Below are 23,727 nucleotides of genomic sequence, written 5' to 3'. Positions count from 1 at the left end.
GAGCACATCTTGTTCTCCTGTAGTCTTTGCATCATAGTGGACAAATAGGGTTTTAATTGTATGGAAGTCCTGTGAAAATTTTAGTTGTGCCAAAATAGAGTTCTCAGGAAAACCAGACGCAGAGCAACAAAAGCTACTTTATTTAATCAAAACTAGTATGTTAAATATTCCTAGCCTGTGTTTTGTAGCACTCAGCAGCATGTCGGTAAATGTATTAAGTGGCATCAACCAGCTATTTTTCTTCCACTCTGTTTTTCATCTTCCCACATGAACAACTCATCTCTCTTACCATCTTTCCCTTTCTTTGAGTACCTTTGGGGAACATAATAATGATGTGCGAATGTGCTGAACACAAGAAATGGAAGTACAACAAAGACTGGTGAATACTCGCAGCTTACAATCATAGTAGAAAAGATTCATATTTGTGTCTTAATTATTCCCATGATATCTAAAGTGAAGGAAATAATAATACTTAGGGTATTATTAGTTGCTTGTTAAAAAGTAGCACTGTTAAAACCAGGGTAAAAAAAACAATTCTTGAAAGGAGAAACAAAACTAAACAAAAACCTCAAGGATCAGAGCAATACACTGAAGAATACAGGGTAGAATTAGAAGAAAGTGACTAGACTCTTTTAAATTTTGTTTTGAGCTTGAATTTCTTGAGATTCTCTTTCTCCAATAGAAAAGTTGGTCCAATAAAAGATATTACCTCGCCCACCTTTTCGCTCTTGTGATTCTCTTTGACCATAAACTGAATGCTTTGACATTGGTGTAAACAGGAGGTAAAATATCCATGGGAGCTATTTCCAAGGATACCTCAAAGAAAAAAAAAATTAAACCTGCTCATGGAATATAGTTCTTAAATCTCCTGGAGAAAATGTGAAATGGTCATCCACAAAGGAAACAGTAAGTTTTAGCTCAGGGATCGGCAACCTATGGCAAGCGGCTCGCCAGGGTAAGCACCCTGGTGGGCCGGGCCAGTTTGTTTACCTGCCGCGTCCACAGGTTCAGTCGATGGCAGCTCCCACTGGCTGCGGTTCCTGCTCCAGGCCAATGGGGGCTGCAGGAAGCGGCGGCCAGTAAATCCCTTGGCCCGCGCTGCTTCCCGCAGCCCCCATTGGCATGGAGCGGTGAACCGTGGCCAGTGGGAGTCGCAATCGGCCAAACCTACGGACGCGGCAGGTAAACAAACCGGCCCGGCCCCCCCTAGGGTGCTTACCCTGGCGGGCCACAGGCCAAAGGTTGCTGAGTTTTAGCTGCATGCTCTGTTAGTAACATATGTCAGTGATAGAGAAGACCTTGACTGACATGGTCATTCTCCAGCATGACCTCTTTTTGACACCACAAAGCAGAAATCAGTCAAGTATAATAATACATTTGGATTATGTAGTGGAGGGTGTAAGTAAATGGTCTGAGGTATAATTGTAAGTAAGACTTTCAAGTCTCTCTATACTTCCTTGCATAATTAAATAGATTTAATCTTTAGCAAAATTCCATTTTTCATGTAACAATTCTTGCAGAGTTCTTAAGGTTTAAATATTGAGCTACAAAGGTTTAGGGCCTTTTTTCATGTCAAGACTGTAGTACAACATAATAGGTCAGATCAAGAATTTACTTAGTCCATTTCAATGGGCAGCACTTAGCTGTGCTGTCTCAGCAGCTGACTGAGCAGGGAGTTGTAAAATATTCAAAGTTCCCTCCCTGCTCTAATGTGGAAGTAATCTAAGATACTTATATAATCCCTATTGCCTTAGTATCTGAGCACCTCACATTTTTTAACATAATTTATCCTCACAACACCCCTGTAAGCAGGAGAGTACTATTATCCCCATTTTACAGATGGGGAACTGAAGAACAGAAAGAGGTGACTTGTTCAATGTCACAGAAGGAAGTTGATGAAGAAGAAAGAATTAGACTCAGATCTTCTAAATCCTGTGCTATTGTCAACCATCCTCCATACCACCAGCCAATTATGAGCCCTACCAAACAGGCTTGGCTTTAGCTTTAGCTTAGGTCAGTAAGGGATGTACTTATGCCAAATTTATATAAGACATTTAAACTGAAATGTTCACACAAGAGAGTTTCACCATTATAATTAAATCAATTTCTTAATGGAAACCAAACAGGGCAGTGTCTACGCAAAAGAATAAATGGACACAAATCAGACATCAAGAATTGTAACATTCAAAAACCAGTAGGAGAGCACTTCAATCTCCCTGGACACTCAATAACAGATTTAAAAGTGGCAATTCTTCAACAAAAAAACCTTCAAAAACAGACTTCAGTGAGAAACTGCAGAACTGGAATTAATTTGCAAACTGGACACCATCAAATTAGGCATGAATAAAGACTGGGAGTGGATGGGTCACTTCAAAAAATAATTTTCCCTCTGCTGATACTCACACCTTCTTGTCAACTGTTGGAAATGGGCGACGTCCACCTTGATTGCATTGGCCTCGTTGGCACAACAAAAGTAATTTTCCCTCTCTTGATATTCACCCCTTCGTGTAAACTGTTGAGAATAGGCCACTTCCACCTTAATTGAATTGGCCTTGTTAGCACTGTTCCCCCACTTGGTAACGCAACTCCCATCTTTTCATGTGCTGTAATATATATACTGCTTACTGTATTTTTCAGTCCATGCATCTGATGAAGTGGGTTTTAGCCCACGAAAGCTTATGCCCAAATAAATTTGTTAGTCTCTAAAATGCCACAAGGACTCCTTGTTGTTTTTGCTGATACAGACTAACACGGCTACCACTCTGAAACCTAAATGGAGATAGTTAAGTTGGTGCAAATTTCTCTGTACTCAAGGCTTCAAACTGTAAGCTCTTTGGAGTGTGGGCTGTGTTTTTATGACCTGTGTGTGTACAGCACTGAACACTATGGGGCCCTGATCGGGACCCCTACGTGATACGGATACTAAGAATTAATAATAAATCAAAAATATAGTGCTCTGCCCTTTCTGTAGTGTGTTGTGCTCTCTGGCTGACCTCTGCATGGAAACAAAGGGATGCTGTACCCCCTCGTTCAAAAGCCACAGTCCTGCCCAATGTTATCAAAACCATCAAACACAGAAAGAACAAAATCACACCAGCTAAAACTACAAAGACTCAAGTACTCACCCCATTTCAGCTCACTTAAAAATGCAGAGCTAATGGTAATGTAGGCACATTAATAGTTGTACTCATTTTATATTGATATACTCTCTCTAAAATAGAAATACAACTATCAATGTGCCTGTACCATTAGCACTGCATTTTTAAGTGAGCTGAAATGGGGTGAGCACTTAAGTCTTTGTAGCATATTGCTATATACACGTGTCTTTATAGCAATATCATAATTCTAACTTATTAATGTTAATAAGTTTCATCACATATTACTGTTATGCAGCATGATTTAACATAATTTTGCACATATTATTTTGCCAGGGAAGGAGTCTAGTTTTATTTATTTATTTATGTATTTATTTGAGGGTAGCTAAGCAAATGCCTTAAGACATAAAAATTCAAAAATATGAAACCTGTTTGCATTTTTGAAAGTCTAACTTAAAAAAAAACAAACAAACACCATTGATCAAAATATTTCAAATTTGTTTTATTCTCTTCAGTGACAATTGTTTTATTCTCTTCAACTTTGACAACTTCTGAAAGTGTGATAGTTTAATTTTTGAGTTATTTGATACCATACTTCTGAGAAGTCCAGAACTGGAGTCTTTGAATTGTAAATTGCATAGCACTGAGTTCAACCTATCTGTAGTTACAAGCAGTGCACTTCTTAAAGTCGGTATTCACAATGGACAGCTAGCTATAAAAGATTTAAGATGTCCCTAGCCAAAGACTCCAAGAAGCTTTAAGAATTGTGACAGGGACCCTGTGGGTTTCAGTAACACTTGCATGGATTCGTGGGGAGTTCATAAGACTTTCTCTCTTTCTCTCCCCTCCAGTTTTTATCAAATCCATCTACATTTAGTTTTTGTATATCATTATTTTATATATTATAAGCTAAGATAATGGCCAGATAAAATCTTCATTAAGATAGAGTAGAAGAAAGACTTCAAGAAAAGTGACCTATTGTAAAGTTGTAAAGAATAGAAATGATTGAAAATCTGGAAGTTCAGAATTAAGATTTTACAAAGACTGTCAGTTCATATTCTCCTGTTATATCTCTGACTATCCTACATCTAGATTACAAACACCTTAAAGCCACACACTACACCTTTTTCTTCATTTTCCAGTATCTTAATTTTCCCATTTGTTTGGATCATAACAAACTCAGCATACTACCTGCCAAGTCAAATGCCTTTCTCCAATTTTCTCTGCCATCCCAGATTTCCAATATAGTCAAGAAGAAGTCATAATATTTTCACATCTTATCATCTACATAAAGCCTCGAAACTGTTAATTTCTGAAGCCTTGATGAGGATTGGCGTTATAAACTTAAGCGATGTCAAATCTACTCTCATCCACTTTCTGAGTACAAAGACCACTACAACTATCTTATTCTCTTCCCTGATGTGGGATGACTTTCAAACATCCACACACAACCAAATCTCCACTATGAGCCATCCATTGGCAACGTAATGGCTCCAGTTTACAGAATATCTCATTCTCCAAAATGAATTAGATCGAACATTGCCTCAGAATGACAAAAATAAAATAGAAATATAAAAGGCAAAAATGAGAATTATAGTTAACACAGATGTGATCTGATATTTGGATGGTGCATAGTGTGGTGGGGTACAGGGATGAGAAAATGTGGGTAACCTTAACTCTGAATTTCCATTTTTTTTCTTAAGTTTTTTTAAAATACAATCTACTTATAAATAATCTTACTCTATAATGCCTACATTAATACAATTATATAAAACAAATCAGATATCAAACACATCATAATGCTTGGCCAATCAAATACAGATATGCTGTCACCTTTATAACAAACTGAATTCAATATTCTTTCTAAAGGATCTGATACATCTATGCACACGCACACACACCCCTCCCCACTGAAAGCTGCATGAGCAACTTGAAGTGTAAATTATTAAAAGCCTCATTAATGTATTTGTTGGTACCCTGGATCAGTTTTTCTGGATAAAAGTTAGCAAGCTATTGTTATTGTTTTAACAAGTTCATCAAAAAATGATGTAGGGAGGGAATTCTCCTTCCCGCTCTGGAATCTTTGTGCTGCTTTATATTTTATATTGTGGCAGCAAAATGGGCTGTGAAATTCCTGGATCCAGCCACCATAGGAATGGAGTAGAGACCACCTCTGCAAATCCCAGACTAGGGAATGTGTGCGGGGCACCACAATAGTGGATTCTGGGTGGCATTGCTGCCCACAGGCAACACAGCTTAGACTCCTCAAATATAGAGCTGCCTAAAATACACCCAGGGCTGTTTCAGTGCCCATAGTTGCCTGAAACCTCAGGCCAAGAAAAGATGATATAACACCATCTTAATCCCCCTCCCCTGGCTGGGAGGTTTGTGCTACACCTCTTAAAGACACAGCATAAAATCTCATGTTTCAATCTGAGTCTACAGGCTTCTTATCTTGAGACATGTCCGGGAGAATTAGAACCCATTGTTCCTGATAAAAATACTTTGTTTTATAATCACCAATCTCCAGATTCAGATACTCTTACCTCACACCACATAGTAAATTGTGAGGTAAGAGTTGTGAATATGGAGATCAACACATACACAATCACATACATTCACATGTAACATGCCTCCTGTGACTATATATGCATATAAAGTGTCTCTGAATTTATTTTATGTCATACAATTTCAAAAGTATTATTTTTTCTGTCATAAATAGTAGTTGTGATCTCTTTGCTCCATAGCAAAATTTTGCTGGCTTACGAGGATTTGTTTTTGGAGGGGATGGGAAAGGAAAAACAACAATTATTAAATTCATCTGAAGTGAATACTGTATTAAATTAAACAGCCTTGTTATTACAGATAAAAAAATCATGTTAAACAAAACAAAATGTCTATCATCAAACATAGACAAGTTAATGGGGTCCAGGAAATTCAAGCAATATTAAACACCCCTTTTGGTAGACATTTCTTATTCTTTCGCATGAGCTATTTGAATTTGTTATTCTTATTTTATGTTTTTATGTATCTTTTTTGGGGGGGGGGGCATAAATGATGCACAGAGCTTAAACTTGATCATTTCAGCTCATTCTACACCTTGAGTCATACAGAACACATTTTCAGTGTAATGACAATATTGCAGTTTTAGAAATACAAACATAATATTTGTTTCTTATGGTATGTGTGTTGAAGCTCACATTCAATAATCCTGCTAAGCCTGTCCTACAGGCAAGACAAAACATTTAAAATAATAATTTAATAGGCACAGTTGAGTGGTTTGCTGAGCCTAAACCTGAAAATACAAAAACATGATACTCCACTTTGGCTGAATGGTTCATATCACAACTCCTTGAAGAATTAATTCTATACACAGACATTTTATTTGAATGTATAGTACAAAATTGCAATTCTCATAGCTCAAAGGGTGTTCAAGTCAATGGTAGAATTTAATAGGAGGGAAAAAATCTTTCATATGTTGGGTTACAACCTACCAGGTGCATCAAACTATAAGAAATATAAAGTGCCCACCTGTTTTAGGGTCAACAGAGAAGTATGGCTGTCCCTGAAGAATACTGTATACCACCCGGGCACTGTTCCCATAGGTAGGGTCATCTGCATCTGTAGCTGTCACCTGTAGAACAGAGGTACCTGTACATCCAGGAAAACAAGGTTTAGTTGATAAAAGTTCTAGATCTCCTGTCAAGCTTGTATATACAATTATTTTTAAATGCACTTCCACAATTTTGTATTTTTTTCTTCAAAAACCCCTTCTTTCTAGCTAGAGAAGGGATCAAATTGCAGAATTGATTCTCCTTTCTTCCATCCTTGAATATTTTTAAGGTGTTATCACCTTAGTATCTAACTGCAAAAAAAATTATGACTGTTAAGATCTGGGGTTTTGTTTCAGCTCATTATGTAAAGATAGCAGCAATTTCAAAATTCGTATCCAGATCAAGATTTTGAACACACCAAAGTTATACATGTTGGGATAAGACCACCATTTACTGCAGAGACTAATCTTGAAAGACATATTCATTTTAAATCATACCCGTGGAGCTCCAGAAATCAATAAAAGGTGTAAAACAATTATAGTATAGAAATCAGAAGACTCCAAAGAACAAAAACTTAAACCTAAAACTGCTTTCTACAAAACTATCAATGGAATTTCAGAGACAGAATTCCAGCATTAACAGAAACATCTGGGAGCAGCCTTCTTGCTGTGGTTAACAGATATTTGTAAGAAATTATAAGTTGCAACTCCTACTATGTCATAAGGTGGAACAGGGTTATGAACTGCACTCTAGAGATATTAAACTGTGAGAATTGCTGTGTAGATAAAGTGCAGCAGAGAAGTTTGTGATGGCTCAGTTGCAATAAAGAAACTGAAATTTACTGTAATTTCTCCAGTAAATACTTGATTATGAATCTTTTTTGCTATGTCATTTGGACACTATTTTCAATAAATCAGTTAGTGAAAGGAGGGTAAAGTTCTGGAGATTCATTCTTTGTCCTTCTCCTCCACATATCCTCAGACTTCCTATTGCCACACATAGATTTGGCCAGTATCAACGAGGAGCTCAAAGAATTATAATATTGGAATAGACCATTAGCTCATTTCTAGTGTTATCATACATCTGGCAGTGATATTTGAGGCCTATGGCTCTGATCTTACAGATAGTTATGCACCATGAATTGAACTGTTTGAGGTCAATGGGACTCAGAGTCATAATCAAGTAAGCATGTGAGTCTTTGCAGGATCAGAACCTATAAATGCTTAAGGAAGCATCCATGCTATAGTGCAATGTTATATCCTGGACATAAAAGTTCCTTTCCACTTCCAAGCTGGTGATTAGCATATACCTTATAAGGTTGAGAATTGCTATCCTATGTAGTTGTTAATTCTACTCATGTAAATAATTTGAATACATGGGAAAGAGTGAAAATTGAGAATATTTTGTTTAATTTGAAAAGTTAAATATAGCTCAAACAGCCGATGATGACCTATTTATTTTTATCCAAGTTTTAATAACCTATATAGAAATGTAACAGATACACTGGCATGCAATCATTTTAGATTCAAGATAACTGAATTATTTTTGAAGTACAATAAACTGAAAAGAGAAATACAATGTTGTTTCCTTAAACTGTTATTGAAATCCATATGGCCATTTTTACTGTGATGCCCATACTTAATGTCCATGTACAAGTTTCAGCAAATCATGATAGGTAACTTCAACTAACAGCAAATGCCCCCTCCTCTGTTTTACAACTTGCTTAACTACCTGAAGAATGAACTTCCACCCTCTTCAGCAATAATATAAACATCAACATGAAAAAGCCATATCTTCTCTGTACCCTAGTATAGTCTAAAATCTCTGCTGACTACAGACTTTCCATATTAATTTACTTATACTTTTTATTAATGGATATATTATTTTATCCTGTAGTATTATTTTATTTCATTTGGGCCACTGTCAATGCCAGGACACAGGAACAAAGTGATTTTATTCATTTCAATGTATATACTAACCAAAACCACCTCCCCACCTAGGCAGCTTCTATAGATATTTAAAACATGGTAAAAACTGCAATCTCTTCCTACCCTCAAAAACAGTAATTACCAGCAACTGCCTACCCTGTCAAAACATATTAGCCCTGACACCTTCTCTAAAGCTTGGAAAACATGAGCTTTGAAGAAGTCTCTGCACATCAACGGATATAGGCTTTTTCAGAAGGCATAGGAGGAGTAAGGTCCAAAGCTGATGTTATTTCATTGCAACACCTTTCTAACAGTCCCTCTCTCTTTTAAACAGAGGAGTATACAAGTTGAGTGCCTCTGCTGATCACTGCTATGAGGATCTAAAACAGGGAGAGAGAATGGAGGTCTCATGTAAGCATATTCCAGGCCATTTAAGAGTTTACAGAGTACAACTAACATCTTAAACTGCACTTTTGGGATAGTCCAGTACTTCAGTACCTTTTTTCCTAACAGCCGGAAGGCATCTGGAGGACTGGAAGTTTGATCCTGAAAGATGCCAAACACTCTTTCCCAGTCCAGCAAAACACTTAAGCATGTGCTTAAGTTTACAGACATGAATAGTCCCAGGGACTCTGTGAGTGGAAGGTGGAGGCCTGGGAATAGGTGGGGTTGAAGAGTAAAGAATAGTAAGTGGCCAGTATGGCTCCATCAAGAGCTCTTTAATGACCTGAAAATCAAAAAGGTATCCTACAAAGCATAGAAACACGGGCAAATTTCTAAGGGTGAGTGAAAGACAATAGGAAAAAATTCTATAAAAAACATTTGGAGTAACTGAATGAGGAAGGAAAATGTAGGACCAAGGAGGAAAGGAGAGCTGATAATGGACAACACCAAGAAGGTTGAGGTGTTTAAACCCATTTTGCTTCAGTCCTCACTAAAAAGATAAATAGTGAACAGATACTTAACACAATATTAATAACAGAGAAGAAAGAGAACAAGCCAGAATAGGGAAAGAACAGGTTACAATGTAGTTAGATGTATTCAAGTCAGCAAAGTGTGAGTGTGATGAAATTCACTCTAGGGTGCTTAAGAAACTAGTAAAAGCAACCTCAGAACAATTAGTAATTATCTTTGAAAACTCATGGAGAATGGGTGAGGTCCCAGAGGACTGGAGAAAGGCAAACATAGCACCTATCATTTAAGAAAGGAACTAAGAGGACCTGGGGAATTACAGACCACTCAGCCAAAGTTCAATACCTGGAAAGATATTGGAACAAATTATTAAACAGCCATTATGTAAACACATTGAAGAGAAAATGTTTATGAGTAATAGCCAACACAGATTTGCCAAGAAGAAATCATGCCAAACCAACATAGTTTCCTCATTTGACAGAATTACTGGCACAGTGGATGGGGAGGGATGGGCTGAGAAGGGATATATCTTCATTTTAGTAAGGCTTTTGAAATAGTCCCACATGATATTCTCACAAGCAAACTACGGAAATCTGTTTTAGATTAAATTACTATAAGGTAGGTGCAAAACTGGTTGAAAGACTGTACTCAAAGAATAGTTATCAATGGTTTTCTATCCAACTGGGGGGGCATATCTAGTGGGATACATCAGGAATCTATCCTGGGCCTGGTACTATTTAATGTTTTCACTAATGACTTAGATGATTGAGCGGAGACTATGCTTATGAAATTTGGAGATGACACCAAGCTAGGAGAGGCGAAAAGCACTCTGAAGGACAGAATTCAAATTCAAAACAACTTTGGAAAAATTGGAGAATTTGTCTCAAATCAACAAGATAAAATTCAATAAAGACAAGGGCAAAATATTACACTTGGGAAGGAAAAATCAAATGCAAAATACAAAATGAGGAATAACTGGCTAAGTGGTAGCACTGGTGAAAAGGATCTGGAGGTTACAGTGGATAACAAACTGAATATGAGTCAACAACATGATGCAGTTGTGAAAAAAAGGCTAATATGATTCTGGGGTGTTTTAACAGGAGGGTCACATGTAAGACATAGGAGGTTAAAAAACTGGGTCTGTTTAGTCTTGAGACTAAGACGACTGAGGAGGTACCTGATAACAGTCTTCAAATATGTTAAGGGTTGTTATAAAGAGGGCCGTGATCAGTTGTTCTCCATGTCTGCTGAAGGTTGGACAAGTAGTAATGAGCTTAATCTGCAGGAAGGGAGATTTATGTTAGATATTAGGGGGGGAAATTCTAACTATAAGGTTAGTTAAGCACTGGAATAGATTTCCAAGGAACATGGTGGATTCCCTATCCTTGGAGGTTTTAAAGAAAAATAGGTTAGATAAACAACTGTCAGAAATGCTGTAAGTATACTTTGTCCTGCCTCTGTGCTGGAAGTGGACTAGATGACCTCTTGAGATCCATCCCAGCCCTCCATTTCTACAATTCTTTGAGTTAACTAAAAAATGGCTTTTTTGTATCTAAGAAAAACAACAAAACTGAGAATGGTCCCCTGAACAATTGTCACATTCTCTTTCTCTCATGCCGAACAAAATAACCAGGAATCAGATAGCAGGCTGATAGGGCTCAATCCTATAAGCTGCTGAACACTCTGGCCTGCACGAGTGAAGCACTTAAGCATGTGATTATAGTTACAAACACAGACTCATAGAAATGTAGGGAGGGAAGGGACTTCAACAGGTCAGCTAGTCCATCCTCCTGCTGCAGGAGTCCTGCACTGAAGCAATACCAAGTATACTCAGATGGTACCTAACAGATGTTTGTCTAATATGTTACGAAAAACCTCCAGTGGCAGCAATTCCACAACCTCCCTAGGTAACCTATTCCATTACCTAACAATCCTTATACTTGGGAAGATTTTCCTAATAGCTAATGTAATTCTCCCTTGCTGCAGATTACTTTTTGTCCTAGTTGCAGTGGACACAGAGAGCAATTGATCTCCATACACTTTATATAGTGCTTACCTTATTTGTCCTTGTAGCATGGGGTAGGCTTCTTCTGGACATTGCTGGGACAGCTCCATTGACAGCTCCATTGATGTTTGGTCTCAAGACCAAACATACTTAATAGGTCTGGTGAGGAGGAGGAGAGCAATTTGTCCACATGTTTCTTAAAGTGTGGCACCCAGCACTGGGCACAATATTCCAGTTGAGGCCTTACAGCAGTGCCTGGTAGAGCGGCACTGCTGTAAGAGCGACCCAATTACCTCCTATGTCTTAAATACAACAATCCTGTGAATAAACCCAGAACATTAGCCTTTTTCACAGCATCATCACATTGTTGGCTCATATTCAATTTATGATCCACTCTAACTCCAGATCCTTTTCTGCCATACTACTGCCTAGTCAGCTATTCTCTATTTTGCATGTGTTTGATTTTTCCTTCCTAAAGTGTAGTACTTTTCAATATTTCATTTAATCTTATTGATTTCAGACCAATTCTCCAATTTATTAAGGTTGCTTGAATACTACTCTTGTCCTCTGAAGTGCTTGCAACTCTTTCCAGCTTAGTGCCATCTACAAATTTCATAAGCATACTGTGCACTCCATTCCCAATCATAAATGAAAATATTGAATAGTAGCAGAACCCAGGATAGACCCCTGCAGGACTCCAGTGAATACTCCACTCCCCATGAAAATGTCATGTAGGACTGTGTCAGAAGCCTTTCTAGTATCAAGACATATTCTGTCTACCACTTCCCCTCTATCACCCAACTGTAATGTAGAATTCAAGAACCAAGGAAATTACATTGAATGGCAAAACAACAAATTCGGATATCAGAACAAGCACAAGAATAGCTACTGGTGAGACACCTTTAACAAATACTAAAATAAAGGTAAGGGTTCAGCTGTTTATAGCATTCCAGCTGAAGGTCAAAATGGCAAACTGAAAGTGGATCCAATCCACGTGGGATTAATCTATACATCAATCGAAGGTGGTGATGGGGAGATAAAGAGACAAAAAAACCCTCCAAAAAGCAATAACAGACTTTGATCAGGTATCACTGGAAAGACTGACAAGAAAACAAATTGTGTACAATATACAATGACTTTCCAGTTTACCAAAAAGTGTGAAGAGGGGGGGGAAATCAATAAATGTTAAAAAAAAGAATGATCAAAAACATGCAATGAAAGCAGCAAGACTGATTACAGTAAATGGTGAGATGTAACGCTATCTCTGAATCACAGTGAAGTTTCTTAGAATATATTCTTTAACAATCATCTCAGACACAGCCCATCAACAGAAAAATATATATGTTTTTCTCCACACAAGGTAGATGTTGATGCTTCTCCTTAGCATTAGCAGTGTTCTGGGTTAAAATAAAACACACTGATTTATTACCCAAAATGTTGTCCTAAAATAGCCTGGATGAGTCTGAGTAATCCCTAAAAGCTGATGATCAGGATACATAATTTGTAATGTGGCTGTGAATTAACTAAAGCCAGGAATTCAAACTGATATGAAATGAGGTTTATTATCTATAGAAGAATCAAACAATCTCTACCCTGGAGTGACTAATGAGAGGACAATAAGAAGTGAACTACTACAGATAAGAAGAAATCATTACTTTATGTGCGCTTGACTTTGAGGACAACATTGATCTGTTCTCTACCAACCTTTTCACTGTGTAGATAATAAAGTGACTGCTGAAGAGACAGAGAAGCATGAGCTTAATTACAAGTAATACCCTATTAGAAAGTATAGAATTTGAAGAAAAGGAGGAGTAAAACAGGTGAGTGTTCGTCATAGAAATTTGTCTTATTGGAGACAGAACTGGCAGAAGTAACTGTTGTGTCGTCTGATGAGAGATGACTGGAAGGTATTGCAAGGAATGAATATAAACTAGCAACTAAAAGACAAAAAAAATGATTAACCCAAAAATGTACAAAAACAGCAGTGCTGTTTCTATAGTTGTGACGTGACACTGCAGCAACAAACCAAACACAACTGGAGAGATTTCATGCAGGTCCACAGTATTTTTCATGGCAGCAGCATTCCCTGACAGGAATACTGTACATGAAGGAATAACACTGTCACTGTTATAATACCATCTGCAGAAAAGGCCTCTTAGGCCATGTCTACACTACAAAGTTAAGTCGACTTCATCTCCAAATAAATCTGTTAGTCTCTAAGGTGCCACAAGGACTCCTCGTTTTTTTTTTTTTATTTAAGCAAGTCGATCTTGCATGTCCATACTATGCTCATTGTGTCGGGGGAGTGCATCCTCACTAGCAGCGCTTGCATCGACACACAGTGCATGTAGCCGAGTGGAATTTTGGGTTGGGCTTGCAATGCCTTATGGGACCAAAACACTGGTGCAGGTGGTATGGGAACATGGCATTAGCCTCCCATGATGCACTTAACTCCCCCCTCCCTGAAATTAACGGCAAACAAACCAAGCCTTTTTCGAGCCTAAGCCTGGGTTACCCACTTGGTTGCCATAGCACTATAAGCATGGACCCTGCTCAGCTGTACACTGTTGTTGTCAGCATTACAAACACCTCGCACCTTATCCTGCAGTATTTACACAGCCGATACAGTAGCTGCTGCATGGAACAATGTGCTGCCACGCAAGCAGCACTGCTGGAAGACATAGTGTGGAGCAATTCTCAGTTGCTGGCGACAGTCACACATCACCTTGACACAGTTGAGCACCATTTCTGGGCCCAGGAAACAAGCACTGACTGATGGGACCACATTGTTATGCAGCTATGGGATGACGAGCAGAGGCTGCAGAACTTTTGAATGTGTAAGGCCACTTTCCAGGAACTGTGTGAAGAGCTTTCCCCAGCCCTGAAGTGCAGCAATATTAAAATGAGAGTTGCTCTGACAGTGGAGAAGTGAGTGGCGATAGCTCTGTGGAAGCTTGCAATGCCAGACTGCTAGTGGTCAGTGGGGCATCAATTTGGAGATGGGTACATCTACTGATCCAAGTTTGCAGAGCCATCAAAAGACTACTGCTAAGAAGGGTAGTGACTCTGGGCAACATGCAGGACATAATGGATGGTTTTCCCATGATGGGGTTTCCTAATTGCAGAGGGGCTATAGATGGAATGCATATCCCTATCTTGGCACCATACCACCATGCGAAAGAGTAAATAAACCAAAAGGGATATTTTTCAATGATGTTGCAAGTGCTGGTGGATCACAGAGGCCGTTTCACCAACATCAATGTTAGATGATCAGTCAAGGTGCATGACACGCTCATCTTTAGAAACACAGGTCTGTTCAGAAAGCTGCAAGCAGGGACTTTCTTCCTAGACTGCAAAATAAACATTGTTGATGTTGAAATGCCAGTGACCCATGGATCCATACACAGGCAGCCTAGACAGCAGTAAGGACTGGTTCAACCATAGGCTGAGCAAGGACAGAATGGTGGTGGGATGTGCCTTTGGACATTTAAAAGATTGCTGACATTGTTTGCATACTAGGTTAGACCTCAGTGAAAGCAATATCCCCATTGTTATTGCTGCCTGCTGTGTGCTCCATAGTATCTGTGAAACAAAGGGAGAAAAGTTTCCGGGGGTGGGGGTGGAGGGTTGAGGCTGGAAGCCAACTTTGAGCAGCCAGGCACCAGGGCAATAAGAAGAAAACATTGAGGGTCTCTGCATCTCAGTAAGGTATTGAAAAGAAGTTTCAACAATGAGCCAGAGTAATGTGACACTTATCTGTGGTGTTCCTTACCAATCTGTCCCCTCCATTGCATTTTCTCCCCTGTAAACTCCACTCCCACCAACCACTGTGTGTTCAATGAATAAAGAGCCTTTTCTCCTCAATCTGTTAAGTTTTATTATGCACACAAATACAAAGAGACAGCAAAAAAAAGTAAGATAACTTGGGACAAAATGTCTGATAACACTGTGAGAGGAGAAACAAGGAAAGCTTGCTTACAGATGCACTGCAATGACAATCAAAGGTGTAGAAATGGGTGCCTTCAGGTCCTTGTACCCTCCCATGGTGTTGAGTGCAAAGGATAACAGACTTTCCCCGCCTCCGCCTCATAGGACATTTGGGGGAGGAGGATGTAGAACTGGGCGATGATGGCAGCAGGTTCAGCATAGGCTGCAGGGGGACTCCAGCATCCAGCTGCCTTTCTTGAACCTCAAGCAGACGCTTCAACATGTCTGATTGCTCCTTCATAATCCGTGGCATCTCTTCCGGCATGGCATGCTCCTGTTCCATGCATGCTCTCCGGGCCTCCCTGTCTATGTCCAAGTTCTCAGACAGTGTGATTCTCCATGCTCTGAGCTCCGTCTTGTCACTCCTTAACTCATTGAACATGTCCTCCCGAGTCTTCTTTTTCCACCTTCTAATCTGGGAAAATTTCTGACCCAGTGTGGAGGATGCACCGACAGACAAGGTTTCAGCTGCAAGGAATGCAAAGCACAAGGGTAGCATTGACAGTGCATACATTGTTTCTGGTGCGAGGTTAATTTTTTAAATAAAAAACGCACCCCTCAATACACTTCACTGCAAGCCACAACGTAATCCCAACCACTGGCTATTGCAAGACTCAGTTTGCTGCTCCAGCCATGGTGAGTAAGGCCACGAGTTGTGCTGTTGCTTTTGTGAAGACATCCTTGGGCTCACAGGTTGGAACTTGAGAAAAGCCCCTTTCCCCTAGCAACCTGGATGGTGCTTGAGGACAGGCACCAGGATAAAGCCCCCCAAATAGTTTGTTTTTTAACAAAAGCAGCACCAGGGGGAGGGAGACAAACAGGAAGCTGCCCCCCCCCCCTTTTTTTTCAATGCTGCTTGCAATACTTGGTGATCCCTTCCAACCATAACCATTGCACATTTGGGAAAGTGTGTTTGTGAGACCCAGATTTCATCAAAGAGGGGGTAGGTTACTTGTTGAATTGTTTGCAATTTAAGGGCTGGCATTGAAAACTTCCCCCATTTCCCCCAAGTGACCCTATGCAATATCACTCTCCTGAGGGTAACATAGGTGGCAAGGAAGCAGATGCTGCAATGCTGTGTGCTGCAGTGATGCCAGCAGAGTTAATACTGAATTGGCGTGGGAAAGTGTCCTATGTGGTGGACAAAATAAGGCAGCCCTTCCCAGAAACTGTCTGCAAATTATTGCAGAGTACCTCCATGAAAGCTTCCTAGAGCTCTCCATGGAGGATTCCCGGGCCATCCCTGTGCACATAAACACACAGGCACCCTCTGCGTAGCTGGAGTGGTCACCGATACCCACTACACCTACTTTTTTGTTCAGATTAAACATTAAAAATAATGTTAAACATTAACATTAAACATTAAAAATAATAGAATGTAACCCCTAGAGTTTGATTGGAAATGTGTACTCACCAGAGGTGCCTTCCCCGGCATCATGCTCCGACGCCAACTGGTCCTGCGAAGTAATGGGCTTCAGGGTTAAAAACAGTTCTTGGCTGTTGGGGAGAATGGATTCTCCACTTGCCTGCCTCACATTCTCTACCGCCTCCTCTTTCTCATAAACAATGTCCTCCTCATCATTGCTTGAGGTTGCCCGGAGCTCCTGGGAGGTATACACAGAGCGTTTTGGGATAGTGGTGGGGTCACCACCGAGAGTTGCATGCAGCTCCTCATAAAAGCAGCATGTCTGTGGGGCAGAACCAGAACGACTTTTCGCCTCCCTTGTCTTCTGGTACACCTGCCGAAGCTCCTTTATTTTCACATGGCACTACTGCGTGTCCCTGGTGTAGCCCTTCTCCCACAATCTTGGCATAGATGCCAACATTTCTTCTTCTGGATCGGAGCTCTGCCTGTACAGACTTTTCTCCCTACACAGCAATAAGATCCACCAACTCCTGTACTCCATGCTGGAGCGCGTTTGCAGACTTGAGTCTCCATCATTAGCTATGCCGGAATGCTCTCCACACTGATCAAACAGGAAATGAAAATTCAAAAGTTCCAGGGGCTTTAACAGGGGAGCAGCTGTTTCCTGTGTAACTGGCTGACGTGCAATGGAGTTGAAAGTGCTCTGCATGCAGTCACAGTGGAGCACTGTGGGACACCTCCCTGGAGGCCAATTCATTTGAATTACACAACAGAGTCTACACTATCCCCATGTTGACCCATGGATGTCTAATCAAGCGCTCCACCTCTCGCAGAGGTGGAGTACAGAAGCCAACTTTCTAGGCCACTTAGGTCGGCAGAAGTGACTTGGTAGTGTAGACCCATACATTATTAGATTGACTTAATGTGTCTTATGTTGACTTAAGTTTGTAGTGTAGACCAGGCCTTAGAGATATTATATCCAGGGATTATATTTCTTCCTGGGGGTGGGGGAGAATTCATATATTTTGGTTGTGGGGCACAGCAGATATGGATTCAAAGCATCAAAATAAAACATGTGGATCTCTACTTATTAGTATCTCTGAGTGGAGAAAAATCTTGCCAGCTCCAGAACAGAAACAATAGATCAATTAAGTAGTCAGTATCCATGAAGGAGTCATGGGTTCAGAAAAGAACAAACCATAAGAAAAGTAGTGTTGCACCTTTTGTTTTAAATGATATCAAGCCAGTTAGAAAGCCTCTTACCAGTCATCTGAAGAGCTATCTTAGTTCAAACACTGGCCAGTTAGAGTGGCTGATAAAAAGTGCAGAGCAGGTAGAGAGGATTTATGGTGATATCTGGAGCTGGGAGAGAAGGTAGATAGAGTGCTTTAAGCTGAAAGTAGGATAGTGGAAGGAAAAGGGGCTCAGGGAGAGATTCCAAATATGGGGGAAAGACTGCTGAAAAAGAAAGACTCGTGGAATCAAGGCTGGGAGTTGAGACAGAGACACAGACCCCAGGAAGGGGTGGAAAGAAGGGGACCAAAAGTTAGCAGGAGACGAAAAGAAGGAATCAAGAACACTTGGGGGCAGAAAGACACCAAGGGGAAGACTGACCAAAGGCTTGGACATTCAGCTATTAGGAAGAGAGAAGGGTACTTCTAAGGGGTGGGGGTTAGGGAGAGACTTTTAGAAAAGGGAAAGAATTGGGGAGAGAAACAAATGGAGACCTACAGAAGAGATCAGATACTCTGTGGAAGTGAAACATAGCGAGGGGGGTTAGAGATGCTGAGCAAGATAGAAGTGGGATTCTGTGGCATAGTGAGGGTGAAAGAAAGTCTGGGGGAAAGAGAATGGTGGGGAAGGGGGAGAAGAGAACCAAGGGGATATAACAAGGGGATTGTTCCTTGACCTAAGGAGGAATGAAACAATAGAGAGGAGAGAAATGGGGATGGAGCCAAAAGCATTAGAACCAGGAGAAAGGAAGGGGACGGAGGGAGAGATTTAGATCCTGTCTCCATTATAATAGTTACTGTGCTGGGCTGGACAGTTAAAATAATCTGGTCTTGCAGGGTAGATAGGAAAGAATTGTATTTAACCAATGGGGCTAATTCACCTCTCTCTTACACCAGTGTAAGTCCATTTACATCAGTGGTGTAATGGCTGTTTTACATCAATGTAAAGGGAGAGGAGAATCAGTCTCACGTTTTCAAACTGCTACAATCCTGGCTATGGCTGTTGAATATTACAGGAACATGATTTAACAGTTTGGTCCCACCTACAATGGTGTGGTCAACCCACATGCTAATATTTTATATGCTGTATTTTACTACATGCATGTGATGAAGGAAAATGTGAAGGGGCTAGCTATGTGCCTGGACCACTCCCACAGCAAGATTAGAGTCACAAACTTGACGAACCCAAGAGACCTATATGTCAACTGGCTCATAGTAATGATAGCAGGTGATGCCCGTCCCCTACTTAGGGTGACCAGATATCCCAATTTTATAGGGACAGTCCCAATTTTGGGGTCTTTTTCTTATATAGGCTTCTATTACCCCCCACCCCCGTCCCGATTTTTCACACTTGCTGTCTGGTCATCCTACCCCTACTCTACATCTTAAATGCCAGTGAGCCAGAGAATGAACAAAGGGCTCCCAGCCCAAAGCAAGCTCTCCATACCTAAGCTTTTTAATGTCCTCAAATTACCTCTCATTAAAAACAAAACCTTCTTCTCTCTGCTTTCCTGACTCGTACAAAGCACCCCTGATTATTTTTTTTGCTGCATCTGGCCCATTATGATGAATCATCATCATAATTCAGTGTGACTGAATGATGATAAACCATCAGGATTCAATCATACCAGCCTTTTTCTCCAAACATATAATCAAAATAATCACTTTTTTATGAGAGGCCAGTTACTCAGTTCACTTTGATATTTTTTCCTGTTGGCGTTTAGAAATTCAACTTTGCAAAAGTTCAGCCAGACACCTGCTGACTTGAGAAAGAAAGAGTCAGCTGAAGTGAACAAATTATATGTTTTATGTAAATCGACTCCGGAGGGTTATTTTTGTCTTGGACTTCCTGTTATTCTCTTTTATAACTAGTGTGGGTAACTGTCCCCAATCACTAGTTAGTGATACAAAGCAGCAGGCTTCAGGGGGAAAACTGCTTACAATAGCTGAGCTTTCTAAAAAAAATATTTTTTGGATCTGTCCATCCTGCATGAGAAAAGAAATATATCTAGCACTGTGAAAAAAAAAATCAATTATATTATTGGGGGACCAATAAGTAACAGGAACTGCTAGCATGTTGCTGCTGCTTTAAATATAGCACTGATCAAGCAGCAGCAAAATGCATGAACATATAATTAATACCTAAGGTAAAACTGTCATAGGGTAATACAAAGCTGAGCTACATTTTATCTTACATTATAAAAAAAATAACTGAAGATGAACCTGTGAGGCTGTGGTCTAAAATAAACTGGAGATTTACTTTTCCTTTCATTTGTTTTATTCTCTCCATAAATTGCATAGATTATTTACACAGACAAATGCCTCTGAAAATAAAGTAAACACTGTAGTTGTACAGGAATGTAACAATGTAACTTTTTTTTCCAAAGTGCAGTTACGCAGGAGTGCAAAACTATTGAAGTATTTAAGAATAGCACAGCATTTCCTCTTCTGCTGGCATATATAATGTATTGTATGAGTGTACTATGGACAGACAGATAAAGAAAACTAACATGTGATGTTCGATTTGAAATGTTGCTGCCTTGTTATTACTACAATCTTCCAGCTTTTGTTGACCTTTGTGTATAATAATGATAAAGAAAATACTTCGTTATAACTCTGTGAAACAGGAACTGGTAGCTTCACTCATTAAAATTTAGCTGCCTTACGAGAATAACGTATTTTCCTTACCCATTTCAGACATCTCTGGCACAGTAACAATGTAAGGTCCATCTGTAAATTTTGGTGCATTATCGTTGATGTCCTGCACTTTGATAATGAACTCAGATTCAGGCTCGAGTGGCTTGTTCGTCCATCTGTCAATAGCCTGAGCATGCAGCACATAGTGTGTCTTCTGCTCTCGATCTAGGCTTTTGGTTGAATGGATGTCTCCGGTAGTGTCATCAATAATAAATATAGTTCCAGCCCCTTCTCCAGTAAGGATGTACTTGACTGATCCATCACCTTTGTCAGAATTGGAGTGTAGCTGAAAAATATACACAAACACACAATATCATGTAAAATAATATTTAATATAACGTGATGTAATGCATCTGTATGCTGTTAGTACTGGTCTAGAAAAAATCCTCCCTGGCTGCTGTAACGTTCTGTGCACAAGTTTACTTAGTCTGCTGTGGGTTACCTCATCATAACTGATATGCTGGAGTTCCATAGGGATCTCCCTTCAGTCAGTGAACTTCTTCAACTCTGTCATGGTACCAGCAAGTACATGAAAACAATATTTCTATCAGTTGCCTTTTTTAAGGCTTGCATCAAACTGAGTCAGCACTGCTGGAGCAATGCCTTGAGCACTGTGTCTGAAACATCTATACTGATGAGCTAAGGCAATATGATTAAGTTTTACTTCATTGATTATGGTTCAGATCCCACCACCCATAAATCATCCCATATGGCCCAATGCACAATACCATTTGTAATAACTGGAAGTTGGGGATAGCAGCTGAGTGACAGATGCCTCCCCAGCCTTATTTTACCTCCACCTAAAACATAACTACTTTTTCACTTTCTTCTATAGGAAAGTCACCTAATCTGCTGACCCCTGTATTATCCATTATAAAGTAATGGAGTTTGAAAAGTGCAAGGTCATGCATTTAGGGATTAATAACAAGAATTGTTGTTATAAACTGGTGATGCATCACTTGGAAGTAACAGAGGAGGAGAAGGACCTCGGAGTATTGGTTGATCACAGAATGACTATGAGCTGCCAATGTGATATGGCTGTGAAAAAAGCTAATGCAGTCTTGGGATGCATCAGGCGAGGTATTTCCAGTAGAGATAAGGAGGTGTTAGTACTGTTATACAAGGCACTGGTGAGACCTCATCTGGAATATTGTGTGCAGTTCTGGTCTCCCATGTTTAAGAAGGATGAATTCAAACTGGAACAGGTACAGAGAAGGGCTACTAGGATGATCCGAGAAATGGAAAACTATGAAAGGAGACTCAAAGAGCTTGGCTTGTTTAACTTAACCAAAAGAAGGCTGATGGGAGATCTGATTGCTCTCTATAAATATATCAGAGGGATAAATACCTGGGAGGGAGAGGAATTATTTAAGCTCAGTACCAATGTGGACACAAGAACAAATGGATATAAACTGGCCATCAGGAAGTTTAGACTTGAAATTAGACGAAGGTTTCTAACCATCCGAGGAGTGAAGTTCTGGAATAGCCTTCCAAGGGGAGCAGTGGAGGCAAAAGACGTATCTGGCTTCAAGACTAAGCTTGGTAAGTTTATGGAAGGGATGGTATGATGGGATAGCCTAATTTTGGCAATTAATTGATCTTTGACTATTAGCGGTAGAGGCCTGTGATGGGACACTAGATAGGGTGGGATCTGAGTTACTACAGATAATTCTTTCTTGGGTGTCTGTCTGATGAGTCTTGCCCACATGCTCAGGGTTTAGCTGATCACCATATTTGGGGTCGGGAAGGAATTTTCCTCCAGGGCAGATTGGCAGAGGCCCTAGGGTTTTTTTGCCTTCCTCTGCAGCGTGGGGCATGGGTCACTTGCTGGAGGATTCTCTGCACCTTGAAGTCTTTAAACCACAAGTTGAGGACTTCAATAGCTCGGATGTAGGTCAGGGGTTTGTTACAGGAGTGGGTGGGTGAGATTCTGTGGCCTGGGTTGTGCAGGAGGTCAGACTAGAAGATCATAATGGTCCCTTCTGACCTTAAAGTCTATGAGTCTATGAATGGTCTAGTATCTTAACTACTGCTAGCATATCTATTTAAAATATGTAATTATTCCATCCTTTATTTAAGATTACAAGGAGGTTTTTTGGTTATTTTTTGTCCTATTCAAATACCAAATTGTATTAAAAGTGAAGGTTAAAAAGCTATTTATCCAGGTTTGCTACTACTAAATGCATAAAAAGGGAGCCTAAAAATCCTTTTGCCACAGAAAAACCATGGAAAAATGCAGAATTTGAGTTTTTTACAGGAAAAATCTTTAGTTTTTTCATTTTGTATAAAGATAAAAACCAGTTGCTTCACTCATTGAAAGTTAGCTGCCTTATGAGAATAACATTTTCCTTACCCATTTCAGACATCTCTGAACTAATACCTATACATATTATGGCTAGGGAAACCAAAGTTCAGCGTTTCATTTTAATTGCAAAAAAAGTAGATTTTTAGGTTTCTTTTAATTGGAGAATTTTGGGGTTTTTAACCATGGAAAACTAGGATCCCTGCTTATAACTACCTAACTGGTTATCTACATTAAAAACAAATCTGTGTTCTCTGGCAGGAGGGAATCATTATTTGATGGATTGAAAGGTTTTTATTAACATCAACTTCGTAAGAGGAGAGTGAATTTTGTACAATGTACAGTGCTGACCAAAGTGAGAATACAGCTATCAACATCTGTCCCAAACCTCACATTCTCCTCCAGTGGCATTAAATTGGAGAACAGACTTTCTGATTTCAAGTACTGACTCATTCTCATACTCACTGCATTTCCTTGAATAGCACAAATTGTGTTCTTCTAGCATGTGTTAGCACTAAATATCTGGCATTACTAACTTTCCTTGCAGAATCTGAGTAAAATGTGTAGAGAATACCAACAAATGTTATTAATTCAATTAATACAACACAAGGTGTGTTGCTTTCCAGTTGCCTCTCCAATTTGTGCCTCT

At 39.8% G+C, this 23,727-nt stretch overlaps 1 protein-coding gene across 2 annotated transcripts in view; it reads right to left on the bottom strand.

The window, feature by feature from the left end:
- The window catches only part of CDH18 (cadherin 18), a 258,530-nt gene that overhangs the window by 179,753 nt on the left and 55,050 nt on the right, over positions 1-23,727 (bottom strand). The window contains exons 2-3 of one of the 2 annotated variants that reach the window (XM_065399560.1): positions 20,768-21,062; positions 6,627-6,746 (exon numbers count right to left, since the gene is read on the bottom strand). In XM_065399560.1, coding sequence (XP_065255632.1) covers positions 6,627-6,746; positions 20,768-21,062 — 415 coding nt within the window. The remainder of the gene's footprint in view (positions 1-6,626; positions 6,747-20,767; positions 21,063-23,727) is intronic. The other variant, XM_065399561.1, reaches the window with a different exon arrangement.

The sequence above is a fragment of the Emys orbicularis genome, chromosome 2 (assembly GCF_028017835.1).
Source record: "Emys orbicularis isolate rEmyOrb1 chromosome 2, rEmyOrb1.hap1, whole genome shotgun sequence".
NCBI classification, from domain to species: domain Eukaryota; kingdom Metazoa; phylum Chordata; order Testudines; family Emydidae; genus Emys; species Emys orbicularis.
Note: the sequence above shows the minus strand (reverse complement) of the source record. Positions and strands in the feature narration are given on the sequence as shown.